This window comes from Syngnathoides biaculeatus, chromosome 17 (assembly GCF_019802595.1).
Source record: "Syngnathoides biaculeatus isolate LvHL_M chromosome 17, ASM1980259v1, whole genome shotgun sequence".
Taxonomy (NCBI): Eukaryota; Metazoa; Chordata; class Actinopteri; order Syngnathiformes; family Syngnathidae; genus Syngnathoides; species Syngnathoides biaculeatus.
Genome location: NC_084656.1, coordinates 7,875,837 through 7,896,616, shown reverse-complemented (window position 1 = coordinate 7,896,616; position 20,780 = coordinate 7,875,837). Strand labels below are relative to the sequence as shown.

At 41.2% G+C, this 20,780-nt stretch overlaps 2 protein-coding genes across 2 annotated transcripts; both read left to right on the top strand.

Moving 5' to 3' along the window:
* Window positions 1-3,093: 3,093 nt before the first annotated feature.
* Window positions 3,094-8,721, top strand: LOC133491115 (glutamine synthetase-like). The gene is made up of 6 exons (XM_061802016.1): window positions 3,094-3,339; window positions 3,579-3,740; window positions 3,826-3,972; window positions 6,281-6,408; window positions 6,542-6,741; window positions 7,544-8,721. Exons 1-6 carry the CDS (start codon window positions 3,126-3,128, stop codon window positions 7,860-7,862), a joined length of 1,170 nt encoding a protein of 389 aa, XP_061658000.1. The 5' UTR covers window positions 3,094-3,125; the 3' UTR covers window positions 7,863-8,721.
* Window positions 8,722-17,666: 8,945 nt separating this feature from the next.
* LOC133491126 (uncharacterized) lies at window positions 17,667-19,457 on the top strand. Its single transcript, XM_061802027.1, has 3 exons — window positions 17,667-18,678; window positions 18,829-19,343; window positions 19,401-19,457. Exons 1-3 carry the CDS (start codon window positions 18,618-18,620, stop codon window positions 19,455-19,457), a joined length of 633 nt encoding a protein of 210 aa, XP_061658011.1. The 5' UTR covers window positions 17,667-18,617.
* The last annotated feature ends 1,323 nt before the right edge of the window (window positions 19,458-20,780 follow it).

Sequence of the window (20,780 nt, the reverse complement as noted above, 5' to 3'; positions counted from 1 at the left end):
TGCAATTAACAAGAAAAAAAAATGACGCTTCCATGTACGTCTCCAACGTACATGGAAGCGTGTTGTGGCCACACGTTAAACTGCGGTAAATCTCTCCCCGACACATTTTTTTTTCTTTTTAACGTGAATTGTTCTCAAATGAGTCCAATGCGTATTTAAAAAAAGAAAATGAACCATCTGTCAGAGAGGTTTACGGAAGTTAACCTGTGGCCGCAACACGCTGAAGCCTATCCCAGCGGTTTATTTTCTTTTTTGAAATACGGATTGGACTCATTTGAGAACAATGCATATTTAAAAGAAAACGTCTGTCATGGAGAGGTTTCCCAAAGCTTAATGTGTGGCCGCAACACGCTTCCCTGTATGAAGAAGCGACTCGCTGTCTTTTTTTTTTTCTTCTAATCTAATCATGTTAATGAATGCGAGTTTGTATAAAACCAGGGGTCATTGATTTAAATATTGATATTTGTATTGAAAAAATCTGAGTGGCTCCATCACTATGTGAGATTTATTCTTGATTGAGAACAGATCCAGCAACAAAGTATTTCTATACGTCCAAACTTTTCTACACTTTCAAACTCTTCCGTGTAAATCTCGACGACTTACTCACCAGATACATGTGTAGATTCACTTGTCCAAGACAAGCGGAAGTGGGTTAACAGTCTACTTTCTTATCAGTGTAAACATCGACTTCAGCATTAAAAATGAATCCTCTATGCCAAGTGAATCTAATTTTTCCACGTACCTTCATTTATTATCACATTTTAAATATTTAACGGTATCGGACAAAACTCTGGGTGTCGTGCTGTAAGACATTTTCGTGTCGTCTCCAACCGAGTTAGCATTGAACAATGCTTTTCTAGATCGTCAATATGGCCAGTTACATGACTTCGATGACGTAGGTGCACGAGCTTTATAGGAATCTGCCTGCTCTTGTCTTCGTTCGAGTGGCGTATAAGTCTTCTAGCGTGGGTAGGGTGGTGCCGACAATCTGTTCAGCAGTTTTGATTATTTTGATTCTTCCACGTGCCAATTGCCTTTTGAAAATAAATACGTTTTTAAAAATATATTTTTCTTGCACTTCTGCCTTCCCTCTCTGCTTCTCTGTGCTTGGGTCTTCCAGTTTTGCTGCCAGCACTCAAACCCACATTCGTGACAATCTTTGTACGGAAATGTTTTTTTCAACAATTCCATGTGAGCAGAAAATTTTTGCAAAATGAAAAAAAAAAAAAAGAACCAGGTATGCTCAGTTCAATCATGGGCTAAGAAGCCGTGACTTACAATGAAGCGTCCCAAATAACATTTTCAATTCGCAACATTGAAGGTTTATGGCCCTAAGTGATCATTTTGGTGGATGCTCAAGGGTGCAGAATGTTGCATCTATTTATACCGACAGCAGTTTAAAAGAGATTTACTTTTAGTTACTGCCAAGGAACAAAGGCTGCAGTATTGAAGTTATGCACTGATCACAATGTATTTGTTGTTGTGTACCATTGTGTTGGACCTTTAGTCATTTCATCTGTGAGGCCACTGTTATTTGCTGATGATCTGTTGTACCACAGTAAGGACTGAAAATCAGAGGTGATAGAACCTTGTGGTCCAGGACTCCCAAATTGTTGAATGCAACTTCAATATAGTGCTGTGTAAACTGCAGAGATTTACATTTTGATTCAGGCAGGTAGACAAGTTAGACCTGAATTTTTTTTATTGGATTAAATGTTTTAATTTTTTTAAGGGGGACTTGGTGACTCCTGTCTGTGAGGAATGCAGTATGAATAAAAACTACTTACTGTATGTACTTGCATCCTGCCTCCCAGCCTCAGTCAGCTTAAGTAGGCTCCAGTTACTTGCACTCTTGATGAGGACAAGTAGTGAACAAAAAGGTTGTATGGATAATCATGTTCAACCAGTTCTGCTAGAACAAGGAAGTCTTTTGACTAACAAAAAAAAAAAAAATCACACAAAAATACACTTCAAAAAACTAACATCTACATATCATTCTGTATGACACTTTAACACAATCTTTTTGAGTCATCGTCATTCTTTGACGGAGTCTCTCACAGTTTGGATTTTGTTTTGTCGTGTTCTTCCATGCAGCTCGACCTTTTGAAGCTGCTGATTTGAGTCAAATTTTTTGGTTAGCTGTTGACTGAATTTCCACTGTCATGCTTGCCGGTACTTGATTTGATCAAATTCACTGAGCTGCAAGACCTGACTCATCTTAACAACTCATAGTCATCCACAAATTGCTCCAGGGTCTACTTTACATGATGGTGGTTTTATTTGTCATGGGAATTAATATTCTCCTTACTTAAGCTTGTGCATTGTACTGAATTATGAGTTTATTTTCGTATGCCAACTGGAAGTTTTTATTGTACTAATAGCTGAAGCACTGAAAATGGAAATGTACATATTTACTTGATTTTAGGAATCATAGGCAAGGCATGTTTATTTATAGAGCATAATTCAACAACAAGGTGATTCGAAGTGCTTTACAAAGACATCAATGCATAAATACAAGCATGATTTAAACATTTTAAAAAGAAGGAAAAAAAGAAATGTTGTCTTATTCCTCATATATACAGTGCATTATTTTTCCTATTAAATTTAAAAAACAATTGAGAACAGAGGGAAAATTAAGACACAACACACAGACACACACACAAACAGAGGCAGTCAGTCTGTGACGTCACATTTGGTTAGACAACAGTTGGACGCCATTTGTGGGCGTTCAGTTAAATACCACAAACAGGTTTTGCCCTGCACTGATGGAGAGCTGTCTGTAGACACCTGAAGTCACCAAACCAAGAAAAAGTAAGTTGTGTGCTTTATATGAAATACTCTACCTCGTTTTTTTTTTTAATACAGAATACAGTTGATGCACTTTCTCTATAATATTTAACTGAAAAAAAACTGATAACTTCAATTAATAGTAGCTACCAAAATAGATGTATGAAGATATGTTTGATGACATGGTTACTTCACAAATGTAATGCAAGAAAGGTGAAAATGCCATTGCCAAGAGGAACAGAAAAAAAAATAACTTTTACAAATGAATTAACACCTGTTACTAGGTGAGTCATCATCATTACGCGTAAACGTCCTATAGCATTAAAGAAAATGAAATTATGAGTTGCAAACTGTCACAGCAGGATAGAAACCTTTTCCAGGTAAACATGACATCAGTGTCGAGCTCTTACCTTAACAAGACCGTACGTGAGCATTATATGAGATTGCCACAAGGAGAAAAATGCCAGGTGACTTACATCTGGATTGATGGAACTGGAGAAGGACTCCGCAACAAAACCCGGACCCTGGATACAGAACCTAAAAGTATACAAGGTAACTATACTGTTTTAGTGATTGACTATTTCACAACAACTTTTGGGGATGAAGAAAATTTTAAATGTAGAGGTGAATCCTGTAATTAACCAGTATTTTTATCAGAACAGTAAATTAAAGTGTTTCAGAAGTCAAATGTGTACATGCTGGAATCTGATCATGTTCTGACAAACAATCATTCTTTCATTTGGGGAAGCTTTTTGGTGATTTGTTTCCTGTGGTAATCTGATTTCTGGTAGATATTCCTGAATGGAATTTTGACGGTTCAAGCACATATCAGTCCGAAGGCTCCAACAGTGACATGTACCTCATCCCAGTGTGCATGTTCAGAGATCCATTCACGCTTGACCCCAATAAACTGGTCCTTTGTGAAGTTTTGAAACATAACCGCATTGCAGCAGGTACCGTTGCCTCTTGTTTCTTGAAATATGAGATCCTCCAAATTGAAACAGGTAACGTGAAACTGTTTTTATATGTCTGGTTAAGAAACAAACCATCGAATGAGCTGCAAGAAAGTCATGGACCAGATTCAAGAGCATCGGCTATGGTTTGGCATAGAGCAGGAATATACACTTATTGGAAAAGATGGGCATCCATTTGGTTGGCCTCAAAATGGATTCCCTGCACCCCAAGGTCAGTATATTAAAATTATAGTATTGTGATAAAATTCTTGCCCAATCTTCCCTTCAAAAATGCAGTGGGGCATTACGTTCTCGGCTATGAACTTTACCAACGGAATTAACACCAGCAATGTGAATAACTTCACTAAACTGGGAAGTTATCATTTCCAAAAATAGTCTTCATCTCAGCAGAACACACTGTAGTGAGTCAATGGACAAGAAACAACTTTCCACTAAACAGAATTAATTTTTATTTACTACAAAAAATATACAGCGAAGAAAATATGTATTTAAACACCCTGCTATATTGCAAGTTCTCCCATTTAGAAATCATGGAGCGGTCTGAAATTTTCATCGTAGGTGCATGTCCACTTTGAGAGCGATAATCTAAAAAGAAAAATCCAGAAATAACAATGTATATGATTTTTTTTAACAATTTCTTTGTGTGATACAGCTGCAAATAAGTATTTGAACACCTGTGTATCAGCTAGAATTCTGACCCTCAAAGACCTGTTAGTCCGCCTTTAAAAGTCCACCTCCACTCAATGTATTATCCTGAATTATATGCACCTGTTTGAGGTCATTAGCTGCACAAAGACACCTGTCCACCCCATACATTCAGTAAGACTAAAACTTGTAACATGACCAAGACCAAACAACTGTCCAAAGACACCAGAGACAAAATTGTACACCTCTACAGGGCTGGAAAGGGCTACGGAGAAATTGCAAAGCAGCTTGGTGGAAAAAACTCCACTGTAGGAGCAATCATGAGAAAATGGAAGAAGCTAAACATGACTGTCAATCTCAATCGGAGTGGAGCCCCATGCAAGATATCACTTTGTGGGGTCTCATGGATCCTGAGAAAGGTGAGGAATCAGCCCAGGACTACACCACAGGACTTGGTCAGTGACCTGAAAATAGCTGGGACCACCGTTTCCAAGGTGACTGTTGGTAATACACTAAGATGTCATGGTTTGAAATCATGCATGGCACGGAAGGCTCCCCTGCTTAAACTAGAACGTCAAGGCTCGTCTTAAGTTTGCCAGTGACCATTTGGATGATACAGAGGAGTCTTGGGAGATGAGATGAAAATGGAACTTTGTGGTCATAATTCCACTTTTTGGAGGAAGACAAATGATGAGTTCCATTCCAAGAACACCATCCCTACTGTGAAGCATGGGGGCGGTAGCATCATGCTTTGGGGGTGTTTTTCTGCACATGGGACAGGACGCCTGCACTGTATTAAGAAGAGGATGACCGTGGCCATGTATTGTGAGATTTTGGGGAACAACTCCTTTCCCTCAGTTAGAGCATTGAAGATGGATTGTCGCTGGGTCTTTCAACATGACAATGACCCAAAGCACACAACCAGAAAACCCAAGGAGTGGCTCTGTAAGAAGCATGTCAAGGTTCTGGCGTAGGCTTGCCAGTCTCCAGATCTAAACCCAATAGAAAATCTTTGGAGGGAGCTGAAACTCTGTGTTTCTCAGCAACACCCCAGCCACCTGTTTGATGTAGAGAAGATCTGTGTGGAGGAGTGGGCCAAAATCCCTCCTGCAGTGGGTGCAAACCTGATGAACAACTACAGGAAACGTTTGACCTCTGTAATTGCACATAAAGGCTACTGCACCAAATATTAACATTGGTTTTCTCAGGTGTTCAAATACTTATTTGCAGCTGTATCACACAAATAAATTGTTAAAAAATTATATATTGTGATTTCTGGATTTTTCTTTTTAGATTATCTCTCTCACAGTGGGCATGCACCTACGATGAAAATTTCAGACCCCTCAATGATTTTTAATTGGGAGAACTTCCAATATCGCAGGGTGTTCAAATACTTATTTTCTTCACTGTATAGAATCTATAGAACAACAACATCACAATTGATACAAGGCAAATAAAGAGGATAATCCAATTGTGTCTTAAATTTACTGGTTTTTAGGGGCTGGTAACGGGGTGAGGGCATCCCCCCAAAAAATAAAAAACACCCAGAAACACACAACAGTCACATGCACTCAATGAGGATACAGACGTCCAAGGACAAAAGCACACAAAAAAAGGAGAACATTCCCTTCTTGTAACAAGCTTCTGGGGTTTGGTGTCCTCCCCATGGCAATGCACCTGACAGTAGTCAGGATGTAATCTAATATCTCTCCAACAATGGTTTGTAATATTTATTACAAATGCTTCAGACCAAAAGATTGACTTATTTTGTTCTGTAGTAAAATTTGAACTGTGACCCATTTATTCCAATGCTCCAGTCCGGTAATCCCAAGGGCAATCCAATAATTGATTAATATTTGTTTGAATATTTAAAGGTCCCTATTACTGTGCAGTGGGCACAGACAAAGCTATTGGGCGGGACATCGTGGAATGTCATTACAAGGCATGCCTCTACGCTGGGATCAAAATCTTTGGAACAAATGCTGAAGTTATGCCATCTCAGGCAAGTAAAGAAAGCAAACACCATTTACATGGCCATGGTGATTCTTTCGCTAAAGAATGTTTTTCAACCCCAGAGAGCCTCTTATTTAGTTCCCTTGTTTAGTTATTTTTCTTGTTTTATTGTCTTGGATTAGTGGGAGTTCCAGGTAGGTCCCTGCGAAGGTATTGAGATGGGAGATCACCTGTGGGTTGCACGCTTCTTGTTGCATCGTGTATGTGAGGATTTTGGGGTTGCTGCAACACTGGACCCAAAACCAATTAAGGGAAACTGGAATGGTGCCGGTGCCCATACTAATGTCAGCACTAAGCAGATGAGGGAAGAGGGAGGACTGCAGTAAGTAAACTATCCTTTCAAAAAGTCCCGTCCTACTAATTTGTAATGTGCACTGTGAATTACTGAAATCTTAAACAATGCTTAGAGCTCATGTCTTTCTTCATACAGTGACTGTTGGTATTTATTTACTCAAATGCCAAGGGGACCAGGTATCTATAGGGTAGGAAAGAGGACATTATTTGGGGGGGGGGTGATTTTCTTAAAGCAGATGACGCTCATGATTGAGGTACTGCATCATGTGAGTGGAGGTCATGATTTGAGGAGGGACAGTATACAATTATCTTCATGATCAATTTGAATCATATAAATATTTGAAGCAATATGACATGTTGGGCTTTATTTTCGTGACTGGTGTAAATCCAGCGCTACATGGTGTAACTTTGTGGAGAGACAAGTTAGACCTGGTGATGCCAATTTCGTGTGGATGTGATCACAGCCGGCTTCAATTCAGCCCCATCAAATGGCCTTGTCGCATTGTCTTTCAGTGTGGTGTGCTACAAGTGCACTGAAAGTTTGACATGGCAGAAGAAGAAAATGATTTGCTGTGGTCCTCTCAGAATCATGACTGCTTTGTACAACCAAATTGCTATTGTGCAGGCCACATATCAAGGAACACATGTTGTTTGTGTTGTTACACTTAGCTTGTTGTAGACCAGTCTTCAGGAGTATGGCAGGGATGTGATCAACATGCGCCAGTTTTTGCGGACCATCTATGAAAATAGAGCCCGAGTGTAAAGAGAGATTAAAGTTAAATGCTGAGAACAAGCAATAACCTATTCAACTATGTAATCTTTGATGACAGATACATTGAGCAGGCAATCAAGAAGCTGAGCAAAAAACACATGGAGCATATTAAGAAGTACGACCCACACGGTGGTCAGGACAACACGAGACGTCTCACAGGTCTTCATGAGACTTCCAACGTCAATGAATTCTCTGCTGGAATTGCAAACAGAGGTGCCAGTATCCGCATTCCTCGCCAGGTGGGTCAAGAAAAGAAAGGCTACTTTGAGGACCGCCGCCCTGCAGCAAACTGTGACCCGTACCTTGTGACCAAGGCCATTGCAACCACCTGCTTGCTTGATGACGAAGAAGAAGTGAAGGGTAATTTGATAATATGACAAAGCTCAGTCTATCTTGACTGGTTGTAGGATTATTTAAAAATGAGAGTTAGTTTTTAGTTTACCTGAAGAATTTGAGAGTTGCTTTATTGTCACTTAATATAGAAATCATCATTTCGGTTTCACTTTCATACTCTTACACAAACTTAAGTAAAATTTACATTTGTATCCTGTCTTATATCTGCAAATATATTATGTGGAGGGAAGTTTCATGGACACACTGACAGTTTATTATTTTCTGGCCACACCGTTCTGAGGACCGGGGTTCAAATCCCCCCCTGTGTTGAGTTTGCATGTTCTCCCCGTGCCTGCCTGGGTTTTCTCTGGCCACTCCAGTATAGTCTAAATCTATAGTTTAAATATCCCCAAATAAAGGAAAGACAACCCACCCAAAACATTTGCAATACTTTATTTTGATTTTTGAAGCAATGTTGGATTTGACATCACATTCTCATGATAAAATGGAATTAAAAATCCATTCTCGGTGCTGATTATCCTCATAAGGGTTACGGATGTTCTGGAGCACATCCCTAGCTGACTTTGGGCAAGAGGCGGGCCACACCGTGAACTGGTTTCCAGTGAATTGCAGTTGCTTAAAGCAATACAATTTTATAATATAATTATGTTTTTCAGTATTTATTATGAAAGGTACGTGATAGCAAAGAAAAACTGCATTTAAAATGTAGTTTTAATTTCTAATTTAATTTTCAAACTGTATTGTTTGCATGCCCTCTAGTGCTTGAGTTGCGTTTTCTCCATTGTTCTTGCTTCCCCCCCAGATTCCAAAAACATATTTCTTGGGTTAACTGATCTGGTCAATGTAACAGGGTTACTGTGAAAAGAGATTTCACTTGTTTAGGTGGCTTATGTTTCACCATACTACAGAATATTACAATAATTTACTTAATTTGAAAATGTCCAAATATTAGGAAAAAAGACCATCACCTAATCTGTAATATCATGGGACTATACCTATTGTTTTATAATAGAAATAAAACAAATTGTGCACGATGATAAGTGTAATAAAATCTCCAGTTCAGTTCATGAACAGTTCTACGTGTGGATGCTGACCATGGGGGTAGGCACAATTGTGAAGGAGGGATCTAGCTCCACCAGCATATTTTTTCTTGTTGTTGTTAATACTGTTGTCTTTGTGGAATGACAGATAGCAGAACATTTTCTATTTTTGTTTGGGGTTTTTTTTGTAAAAATTACTGTGATTATCCTTCAACCAGCGTACAGCACTGGAGGCTGGGTGGCATTTGGTCTCATTCGGCTTGTCTTGATTCAGAGGAGCAGGGGTTTCTCGCCGAGCCCCTCCTAGATGATTGCGGTTCTCATCTTTTTTCTAAGGAAGAGTCAGGACACACTGCAAAGGAAACTAATTCCAGCCACTTGCACCCACGATTTTATTTTCCTGGGTATGACCCACAGCTCGTCACCATATGTGAGGTTACTTAAATTGATCAACAGGTAAATCGAAAGCTTTGACTTCGAGCTTAGCTCCGTCTTCAACACAAGAGACCAATAGAGTCCGTATAACTGCAGATGCTGCACCAATCCCACTGTTGATATCCAACTCCATTCTCCCTGTATTCATAAGCAAGTTACTTGAACTTTTCCACTTCCAGATGGATCTCATTCTTGACCTGGAGAGGGCACTCCACCCTTTCTGATTGGGGACTGTGGTCTCAGATTAGGAGGTGCCTCCTCACGCTCGGATGCTACCCCTCTATTGAGAGTTGAATATCGGAGCTTGATGAAGGGATTTAAAGCATTTTAAAATACTGTATTTTTTCATGATATGTAAGCTGCTCAGCTGTGTACAAAAAAAGCTCTTAAGAGAGTTGTAAGAACTATAGGAAAAGTCATTCATCAGTTACAGAACATTGCCTACACTCCTTATCACACAACAGCAACGACCACCATCAGTACAGACACTTTTCAATGTCAATTGGCAATGACATATTGGGTACCTCAAGGGTCAATTCTTGGACCCGTCCTGTTCTACCTGTATATGCTGCCCTTGGGTCATATTTTCATGAACTTTACTTTTGACTATCATGACTATGCAGATGAGACACAGTTATATGTATCAGTGTCCCAGATGACTATAGTTCAATTGAGGTGTTGTGCCACTGTCTAAAGCAGATAAATAACTGCATGATCTAATAATTCCTTTAACTAAACCACAACAAAACTGAATTGTTTTTGGCAATAAAGAAAAAAAGGTTTGCTGTCTGTAAATACCTGGACTCACTCTCTGTAAAAAACAAAGACCAAGTCTGAAACCTTGGTGTTCTGATAGATTCTGACCTGACCTTCACCAGTCATATCAAACCAATTCCTAAAACAGCGTTTTACCTTCTGAAGAACATATCTTGGGGTTAGGTGAAAGGTTGCATGTGTCAAGCAGACAAGGAGAAGCTCATCCATGCTTTTATCTCAAGTAGACTTGACTATTGTAATGGTTTTCTGACTTGGCTGTTCAAAGAGAGCATTAAACAGCTGCAGCTCGTTCAGAATGCTGAAGTTTGGGTTGTGACCAGAACAAAATGGTCAGAGCATATAACTCAAATTCTAATGTTTTTACACTGGGTTCCAGTTAGTTTTAGAATATATTTTAAAGTTCTGCTACTATTCTATAAATCATTAAATGGTTTAGGCCCTGAATAAATGAAAGAAATGCTAATGGAATACATAACCAGTAGGGCCCTGAGATCGAATTACTCGGGTCTAAAAATGGAGTGCAGAGTCCAAATAAAACACAGGGAAGCAGCATTTAGGTATTATGATGCAAAAAAAAATGGAATAAGTTGCCAATAGAGGTGACGTCAGCCCCATGGTGAGTGTTTTCTAATCCAGATTAAAAACTTTGCTTTTTTTCATGCATTTTAGAGGACTTCCACTTTTCAGTGATATTTCTTGTACCAAAAGCTTTCTTAATTGTACTTTTTCCCAATATTTTTATCTATTTGAATGCTTTTAATCATGTACAGCACACTGAGTGACCTTGTGTATATTGTATATTGTTGTCTATACCAATAAATTTGCTTTGCTTTGATTCACCCCAACCATCACTTTTTCACTCTTTTGCCCTCATGGAGTCAATACAGGTCAATGAGATCACACACCACTCGATTTGTCAACATTTCTTTTCCAAAAGCCAGTCACTCTTCACCAACATCCATCATAGTCATCAGCACATTACAAATGTCAGTGAAAGGAATCTTCATTTAATTTTAACAGTGCTTTTCCATTGCCTGCTGTTATCTGAAAATAAACACAATTGCTCTTTTACACATTTTATTTGAAGTACTTTTAAATGCTCATACAGTGGTGTGAAAAAGTATTCCCCCCTATGCACCCTGCGATTGGCTGGCAAACACCTACTGCTGGATGATAGCTGGAATAGCCTCCAGCACTCCTGCGACCCTTGCGAGGATAACCAGCTCAGAAAATTAATGTAGTGATAATAATGCATTACACTTCTATAGCAATATTCCTAGCACTCAAGGACATATTTTAATCACGCCCTCCTGAATTTTATTACTTATCCTGGTTATTTCTTTTTCCACTGACGCAATATTCTTCAGGGTACTGTGTTTTAACATGTATTCTTGCAAAGAAAAAAAGGAGGGGGGGGGCTTAAACATCACTTTAATGGACCTTTCCAAACTGTCAATCACTCGTACAATAATAGCCAATCAGATAGCCGCATTGTCTTAACCCCTGGCTTGAGACACCCCTCTTGCCATATTGTCCCACAAGCAATGCTGGTTGTCAGTAGCGTGCGCTTGGAAAAGTTGTTATAAAAAAATTGTCCTCAGATGCGCTTGGGGAACGTGCAATTCTGATTTAATATATCCTGCTAGGTTGTAAGGGGCCCGGTTGATTCATTTTCCAAAGCCTAAAACACAGTTGACGAAGAGTCTCCGATGGATTAAGGCTTGCGGAAGACCGCACGTACTACTAAATGTGAACAATATCAACAAACACAAGACTGTTTGTTCGAAGGTAAGGGAGGAGTATCTTCTCCGAGTTTTATTTAATTATTATCAGTGCTTAATACATTGTAGGAGAACAACTTTCACTTTGTTAGTGTATCACTGACCTGCTGATTGAAGTGTGTCATGTTTTATGCCAATGAATCAGGTTAGTTATACGGGTGCATAGATACGTAAATGCGCGATGTCATGCAAGAGAAATGTCTATTCACCTTTTTGTATCACATCAGACGTTTAAGACATAGCACTGGGTTCGATTACGAGCCAAGTCAAACTTTTTCATCTGGTGAATAGGCCTTTGACTGTCACCATTGTTTAAATGCACTTGTAGAAAATTGAGCCTAACTCACTTATAAAGACTACATGATATTACTATGATCTTTCCAAATAAAAAGTACTCATCCTGCTTTACATCTGCAGTACGATTCCACTATTTTATCCTGTTGGATTTCAATATGAAGATTGTTAGGCGTCAAACTTTTTTGCATCGATCGCCAACATTTTGCTGTAACTCTGACATTGCGTCCTGCTCCATCCAAACCTTAATTCCGTGTACATAACCTTGTGTGAAATAGTTGAGACCTCTCTGTAAAATTCTCTAGGACAAGTCTGACGCATTTGGCAAAAAACATACCGCAATATTATCTGGAATACGCGTTAGCGAATTGACTTCAAACCTGTTCTTTTCAGTTACCATTTTGGAAGCTTGTGGGATATGGCAAATATAGTTGGGGGGCGGTGCTTAAGATCGCCAGTCGGAAAGGTCCATTGCACAGGCTTATAGTTAATAGTTCTGAAAGTCTGTAATAATAAATCTGGCATTTTATCAAATGCATTTAGCTCACACTGAAATCAAAGAAGTTATTCTCGCACTATTGAACAAAAGCTGCCTAAGCATTACTGTGATTTTTGTCTGGACCTAGTGAGCAGTATCACCAGAAAACAATATGATTGCTACCCATGTGACATTTTTGTCTCTGATTTTACAGATTATTATGATAGTTAGGGAACTTGTCTCTGGAGCTCTGACTTTCCAAAACATGGTGTCTCTTGAATGCCACTGACTAAACAGTTATGATGACAAGAGATTTTATTGGTCTCACATCTTCAAATTAAAACAAGAAAGATGTGCAGGAGTTGAAATAGTCTGCGGTGAAGTAAGAAAGTGTTAATTTGGAAAAATTCTCTAAATCTTCCAAGGAATCCTGTTTGAAGCCTGAAAAGAAGTGTGACTGTCACACTGACTGTGTCAGAGAAGGAGGATGAAGCCATGTTTGGTAAAAAAATAAAATAAAATATTGCACATCAAATTTGTTCACTCACGTATGTGGACCGACTGGTCTAACTATATTTATGTCGCTCTTGTTGAACAAACATGACCTGTATTGACTCATCTTGGGTAAACATGATATGCAGATAATTGAGTACACACCCTTTGGACATTTTTTTTACACTTGCAACTTTTACCTTTACAACACAGTAATATAACTTGTAATGGGTCGTCCATCCTTTGTCTGTTTTCTCTTCCTTTCAGAGGCATCCACTGTCATCCACACATACAATTACATGAACACTCACAGCTACACACAGGAGTTAATCTGTGATGTGAAGTCACATTCTATGTCAGATTTGACAGATGTTCGCCACTCATTTGCATGTTGTAAAATACCAGCAGGATTGGGTCACCCATTGAACAGTCGATGTAGGCAAATGCTAAGGTGGTGGTGACCGTGGTTCAAATTCCTCAGTCTAACTCTGTTGAATGACTGTCTACATTCTTTTTATAAAGGATTTTCTTAAGGTGTGAAATGCTGAATGTCTGTTGAGTGGTTTTGTTAATGCATACTAATTTTTTTTTATTTTTGTATTTTTTTTTTATGTTTTTGAACATTAATCATTACCATTATCATTTGGCAATATGTACTGAAATTTAGCTTGATTACTTTTTACTTTTATTTTTCATTTGGGTTTTGATCATAAGTGTTTAATGACATGTCGTATGTGGTTAATAATAGATTAATTTAATCAAAGTGTTGATTGTGTTGCAACACTAAAATAAATAAATTAGTTTTTAGACAGCTTCCACATGCTTTACCGATATGGTGTCGTGTTATGACTATTGCGCTCTGTGTGCGTAATATTTGTTCTGAGATTATGGTGGATAACTTTTCACATGCCCTATTGATATGTTGATATTTAGCGATTTATGTGTCATACTTTCTGCAGATATCATTACAAACAAACGGTTCTGTATAAAGTATTAAATAAATACCAAATGACATGTTCAATACATTTTTCCTTTGGTGATTTCACATTATTCTACACAACCTATTTTCTGAACATATATGGATGACTTTGGTTGCTCCCGACATCCGGTGAAATTTAAATTTAAATGCGACCGGAAAATTATTTCATGAGGAAAACTATGACGTGTTATTTATTTCAGGTAAGACCAATTTTAATATTACTCAGAGACAACCCAAAGAAATACAAAATCCAGTTTTCAAATGACAATTCAATTTATTAGGACAATAAAAAACCCAAACCTTTCTGACCCTCTATGAAAACGTAATTGCCCACCCCCCTTGTTAAATCACAAAGTCACTGTGACTAGCCTCAAATTTGAGAAAAGTGAGTTCAACTTCTGGCGGCACAGTGGCTAAGCTGGTAAATCATTGGCCTCATAAGTTCTGACGACCCGGGTTCGATCCCGGCCCCGCCTGTGTGGAGTTTGCATGTTCTCCCCGTGCCTGCGTGGGTTATCTCCGCGCATTCCAGTTTCCTCCCACATCCCAAAAACACGCAACATTAATTGGACACTCTAAATTGCCCCTAGGTGTGATTGTGAGTGTGAATGTTTGTCTCCATGTGCCCTGCAATTGGCTGGCAAACAGTTCAGGGTATACCCCGCCTCCTGCCCATTGACAGCTGGGATAGGTTCCAGCACTCCCCGCGACCATCATGAGGATAAGCGGCAAAGAAAATTGATGGATGGATGAGCTCAATTTCACAAGCCACACCTGTACCTGATTACCACCATACTTGTTGAATCGAGAAATAAGTCAAATAGAATCTGTCCGAGAACGTGACATAGGCAACAAGATATCATGAACCAGTGCATCACCCTATGAACCAAAGAAATTCAAGAAGAAAGGGAGGGGGAGGGTGCGTTTGTGCTGTGTGTGTGTTTCAAAGATTGATGTATCAATTTTGGTGATGATTCCCCTCACAATTTGTCATTTGTTATGAAGTTTTTGTTCATGTAGGAGTCCATAAAATCCCAAATGTTGGGATGATCTTATTGATAATTTCAAAGGTTGAAGTGGGCATAGGTATATATGTTAATATAAATTCCGATGACAAGTGCTTGTAGTTTTGTGACATTAAAGTACCACCGACACCAAAATATACATTTTAAAACAAGTATTGTTATCAAAACTACATACAGTATAATAATCCCTTTGATGATAATACAAGTCAGAAAAAGTGAACTGGGAGCGTTTTATTAAACTGAATTGACTCAACATCCCAGTGGCGCCAATACTGTCTGTGATGTCATGTGACGTCTCATGCACGCATCACACTGGGGCAGTCCCCATAGAAAACACGCAAATGCTATGGCAGATGAACAAGAGCGATTTTTGGATTTTTATGATGCCCCTTCTGCGAATTCAGCTCTTTTTAAGAAAGAGAACATCTCAGAAGCGAGTGAAGTGACCAAGGCCATTTTACCATCTCGTTTCGTGCCATATTTAGACGATATGTGGACCACTTCAACAGACTCCCTGACAGACAGACAAGGAACCCGATGCAATATTCAAAATGACTGGCCCATAATTGTTCGATTTCCCAACCCTTTTACAAGTCTTGTGTATGTAGCGTACTTAGGAGGACCCATGCTGGGCGAAGTAAATACGTCACGGGTGCCCAGTCACCGGTGGCAAGTGGATGGGAGAGCTCCTTTCTCCTCCCCGCCAGCAGTGTGACAGCACAGCCTCCCGGCCCAATCCACCTCCACGTCAGGGTAAACGGTGGCCCACGCCACCACTAACGGCGGCCCACGTTCATCAACACATTTAGCACCCTTTACTTACATACTTTATTAAGTTATTATGATGCAGGTTTTATGTTACGTTTTGAGCGAAAGATTACGTCGCCGGACACAGATTTCGAGAATGTTCCTATAAGGAAGAGGCTAACTGTTGACGGAGATTTTTAATAATACTTCTGCTTTCGGACAAGTATTCATGTACATGGACGTCACACTGCCTTTTTGACATTTCCGGAGTATTTGCTGGAAATAACATTCACCTATTTGGAACATTGGATTTGACTATGGTGACTATACTTCATTTGGCTTGTTAGCTTGTGTTACACGCTACTAAACTGTCTTTGTACTTCTATTTTGTTGTTTTGTGGTGTATTGTATTGTCCATCCACTTTCTACCACTTTTCCGGGTCGGTTCGTGGGGGATGTAGCTTCAGCAGGGATACTCAGACTTACTTTTCCCCAGCCACTTCTTCCAGCTCTTCCGGAGAGATCCCGAGGCATTCCCAAGTTAGCTGAGAGACATAGCCTCTCCAGTGTGTGCTGGGTCATCCCGGGGTCTCTTTCTGGTGGGACTTGTCCGGAACACCTCACCAGGGAGGCGTCTGGGAGACATCCGAATCAGATGCCCCAGCCACTTCATCTGGCTCATCTCAATGCGGTGGCTCGACACTGAACCCCTCCCGGAAGACCAAGCTTCTCACCCCATCTCTAAGGGAGAGCCCGGACACCCTGCGGAGAAAACTCATTTTGGCGGCTTGTATCTGGAATCTTGTTCTTTTGTATTTGTATTGTATTGTGTGGTTAAATTGTCTGAAACGCAATACAAGCGCTTTGTTATATTTTGCTGGTTTGACCAGGGCGATTTATTCTAAATTTACATGTAACATGCTATAAACTGTAAGACAAATTACCCCCCCCCAACTATTGTTTCTTTTTTTTTTTTAATAGCTCTATACAGACCGACCTGTCATTTGGAACCCACAAAGCTCTTGTCCTTTGCACCTGTGCAATAAATTTTTCACGACGAATCGGGTCTTTTCGAAATGTGTGAAGAGTGAATCCATCCTTTAGAGTGTTTGAACAAAATCCAGCAACACAACGAGCCGCTGAAAGAATGAAAATAAAAACATGTTCGATTTCACACAACACGTTGATGACCCGGCTAGTCTCCAGGTCATTCCAGGAGACATTATGGAAATGTCTCCGCAACCAGCAGAGACTCAAGTCCCTCACATGTACATTGGCATAATCTAAGATGCAGAGCTATATCTAGGTTTAACATTTAATTTGAATTCATGTTGATGTAAGACTTACATCTTACTACTGAGTGTAGCTGAATGTGAGGGTCGCCGGAACAACTTTAATGCTGTGTACCAGGTACCACGTCACATCACACACATAGTGGCACATAGGGTAAAAGGTTTGGGCAATGTGGGCAGTTGTGGTTTCACTACCTATCAAAAGACATAGCGAAGCCTGGTGGCACTGGGTACCCTGAATTCATTATTTATTTATTTTTTTTGTTGCACAAATTGGTGGTAAAACAGGGGAAAGGGCCAAAGCATTGACAGGTGTCATGAACAAGGCTGGACAACTGCCAAGAGGGGCGTGCCCTGGCCACCGCTCTGGGCGGTGTCATTTCTGACACCTGTCACCGAACACAGCTGTTTCCATGTGGACTCTAATTAGACTATGTATTTATGTTTGGAGTTTTGCAAGTTCGTTGTCCTGTGTCAGTGTGTTGCATTCACCGCCAGTTGGATTCTTCACCACTGAGAGTAAGTGTAGGGTTGAGCTATCCTCGTCACAGCGATTCTGTGCCCTTTGGTTAATCCCATCCTGTTAAGATTGTTAGTTTGCCCCATAGTCATCGGACGCTGCCTGCCCAAGGACCAAGCATCTCCTATTCGGGTGGGCTCCGTTATATCGTCCTCTCCTGCCTTGTCACCCCCACTGCCCGTGTGTCATGATTACATTCCAACCACGACCCGTTCCCCAACGCATATCCATTTAGACTCAGATTTTTCGAACTATGAGGAAGACCTAAACTTATATGACCGGCTGCCTAACTGTGATTCCGACGATTACTTTGAATTTCCTCTCCCTGTGATCAGTTTGTCTGTTTGTGTTGCCGCCACACGCTTCCAGCCCCCTTGTCCCTTCGTCTTGTGCTTCCCGTTGCTCATTGACCAAGCCACAGCCAAATTCTGACAGCGCCACGCTGGCAGTCGAGCCAAAGTGGACCATTGCCCACTCCGCCCCGACGAACGAGCCACAGCGGCATCCCGCTTCCGCTCCAGCGGCAACCAAGCCGGTGGACCCAGGGCTGATTGCGAAGCGTCCAGCCCAGAGGGAGGAGTGGTCCGCAACCCCTAAGGTGCAGTGATCTGAGGACCAAGAGGCCTTCTATTGCTATATGAGAGCAGCAGAGAGCTGAACTTGCAGACCTCACGTACCAGGTACGTTGGGAGTTAGATCAACTGGCCGAGTTACGCCAACATCACAGTAGCCACAGACTCACTGCTGACCCATGCCCACGCCACAGTAGCCACCGATCCGCTACCAAGCCAAACCCACTTCACCGTGGCGACTGACCCACTGCCACGCCACACCCATGTCGCGGTGGCGACAGACTTCCGGGTGAACCACGCTCCTGTCCCGGCGGCGGCAACGACCCCGCAGCCGCTTCCCTCTCCTATGCAGCCTGCACCGGCGACGACTCCGCGCCCACCTCGCGCTCTTCTCCCAGCGGCAACAGGTATGCGACCACCTCACGTTACTGTCTCAACGGCGACAGGTCCACGGCCGCTTCACATTCCTGTCTCGGTGGCAACCAATTCCCGGGCGCCTCCTGACCAAGACCCGGCAGCGATCGATTCCTGACCGCCTCCCCCTCCTGTCCCGGCAGCGGTGATGACTTCTTGGCCACCTCACGTTCCCATCCCGACGGCGACAACTCCATGGCTGCCTCATATTGCTATGCCGGTGGCCTGCCTGCCTGCCACATTCCTGCCTGCCTCCCAACCAAGCCTCAGCAGCGACCTATCCCCGGGTGCCTCCCACTTCTGTCTCGGCAGCGACCCCTCCACTGCCGACTCCGTTCCTGTCTCGGAGTGGACGGGTATACTACCGCCTCATGCTCCTGTCTCAGCGTCGACCGGCACGAGGCCGCCTCACATTCCTGTCTCATCAGCGACCGGCCCATGGCCACCTTCTACTCCTGCCTTGCCCTTGGATTCCTCCTCGAGGCCATCCACCCGAATCGCCTCGTGTGGACCCTGGTGCTTGACATCACGGTCGACCTCCCGACTTGCTCGGCCAGATGCCTCGAATAGGTGGCCTGGAGGGCCACCAGACAGACTGAGTTTGGGCGCTCTGGGCGGTGTCACCTTATACCTGTCACCAACCACAGCTGTTTTCCATGTGGACTCTAATTAGACCATGTATTTAAGTTTTGAGTTGTATTACTGGCATTGCCAGTTCGTTGCCTCGTGTCAGTGTGTTGTGTTCAATGCCAGTTTGATTCACCACCACTGAGAGTAAGTGTAGGTTGAGATATCCTCGTCACAGCGATTCTGTGCCCTTTGGTTTAATCTCTTCCTGTTCAGATTACTAGTTTGCCCCAGAGTCATCGGACCTTGGAGAATGTCTTTTTGGATCCTGCCTTGTTCTGGACTGCTTTTTGGTATCGAACAGCTTCCAAAATAAAACCACATCTAATATAATGTCCTCATCTTGGAGTCCTACATTTGGGTCCGCCCCCATACTGCTGGTTCGTGACAACAGGGTGTGCAAGCGTTATATTCTCCAAAGTACTAAAAGGATTACAACCCAGTCAAGAAGGTTGCCAGGTCATAGTGATATTGAAGATAATGTTTCTGTGGAGATTATCAGTCATCCAAATTCATCGTAATCAGCAAAAGACAACAAGACTTCATCTTGGTTGTCTGACATTTCACCTTTAATCCAAGAGACTCCTTGAGTTACACTTTTAAAGTGCTGTGTCTGACATATGCAGTTTCTAATTTGTTTGTCTGCAACAAACACTGCATTGGGGGAAAAAAAATGCTTACATACTTGCCTCCCACCTGAAGTAGGCTCCAGTTACTTGCATGCTCGAAGAGGACAAGTAGTGAACAAAATGGACAAATGAATAATCATGTATCACCACTTCTACATTAACAAAATAAAACGTCAACTGTACATCTAATTCAGCATGACACTTCCTCACACTTTTTTTGAGTCATCATTCTTTGATAGTCTCTCACAGTTTAAATTTTGTGTTGTGTTCTTCCATTCAGATTAGTCTTTTGAAGTTGCTGATATTAGTCTAATTTTTACACTAGCTGTTGACTTAGTTTCCGCCATTATGCTTGCCGGTACTTGATTTGCTTAAATTTGCTCAGCTGAAAGAATTGACTCATCTTAACTACTCAGAGTCACCCATTACTTGCTGCAGGGTCTATTCTACTTGATGGTGGTTTTATTTGCTATGGTAGTTAATATTCTCCTCAGCCAAGGTTGCGCATTGGACAACCCAAAAGGAAAAGATCGCAGCACCAAAAAAGGGGAATGTACTCATTTGTGTGATTTGTCTTTGTCTTGTCATTCTATGTATCATAGTTCATCAGTGCATTCGTTTGTAATGTGTAAAGGTTGAATGAAAATAGAATAGAAGGATAAGACAGAAACGACGCTTATGTTACTTTCAGTTCTGTGTAATTTTTAATGACTGCAGTGTAAGTCTAATCTTTGACTCGACAGGGGCGTCATGTCACTTTTTATATGTATAACATTTAGGGAAGATGATGAAGAACCTTTGTATTGATCAGTGTCAAAAATTGTGAAGGCTGCTATGCT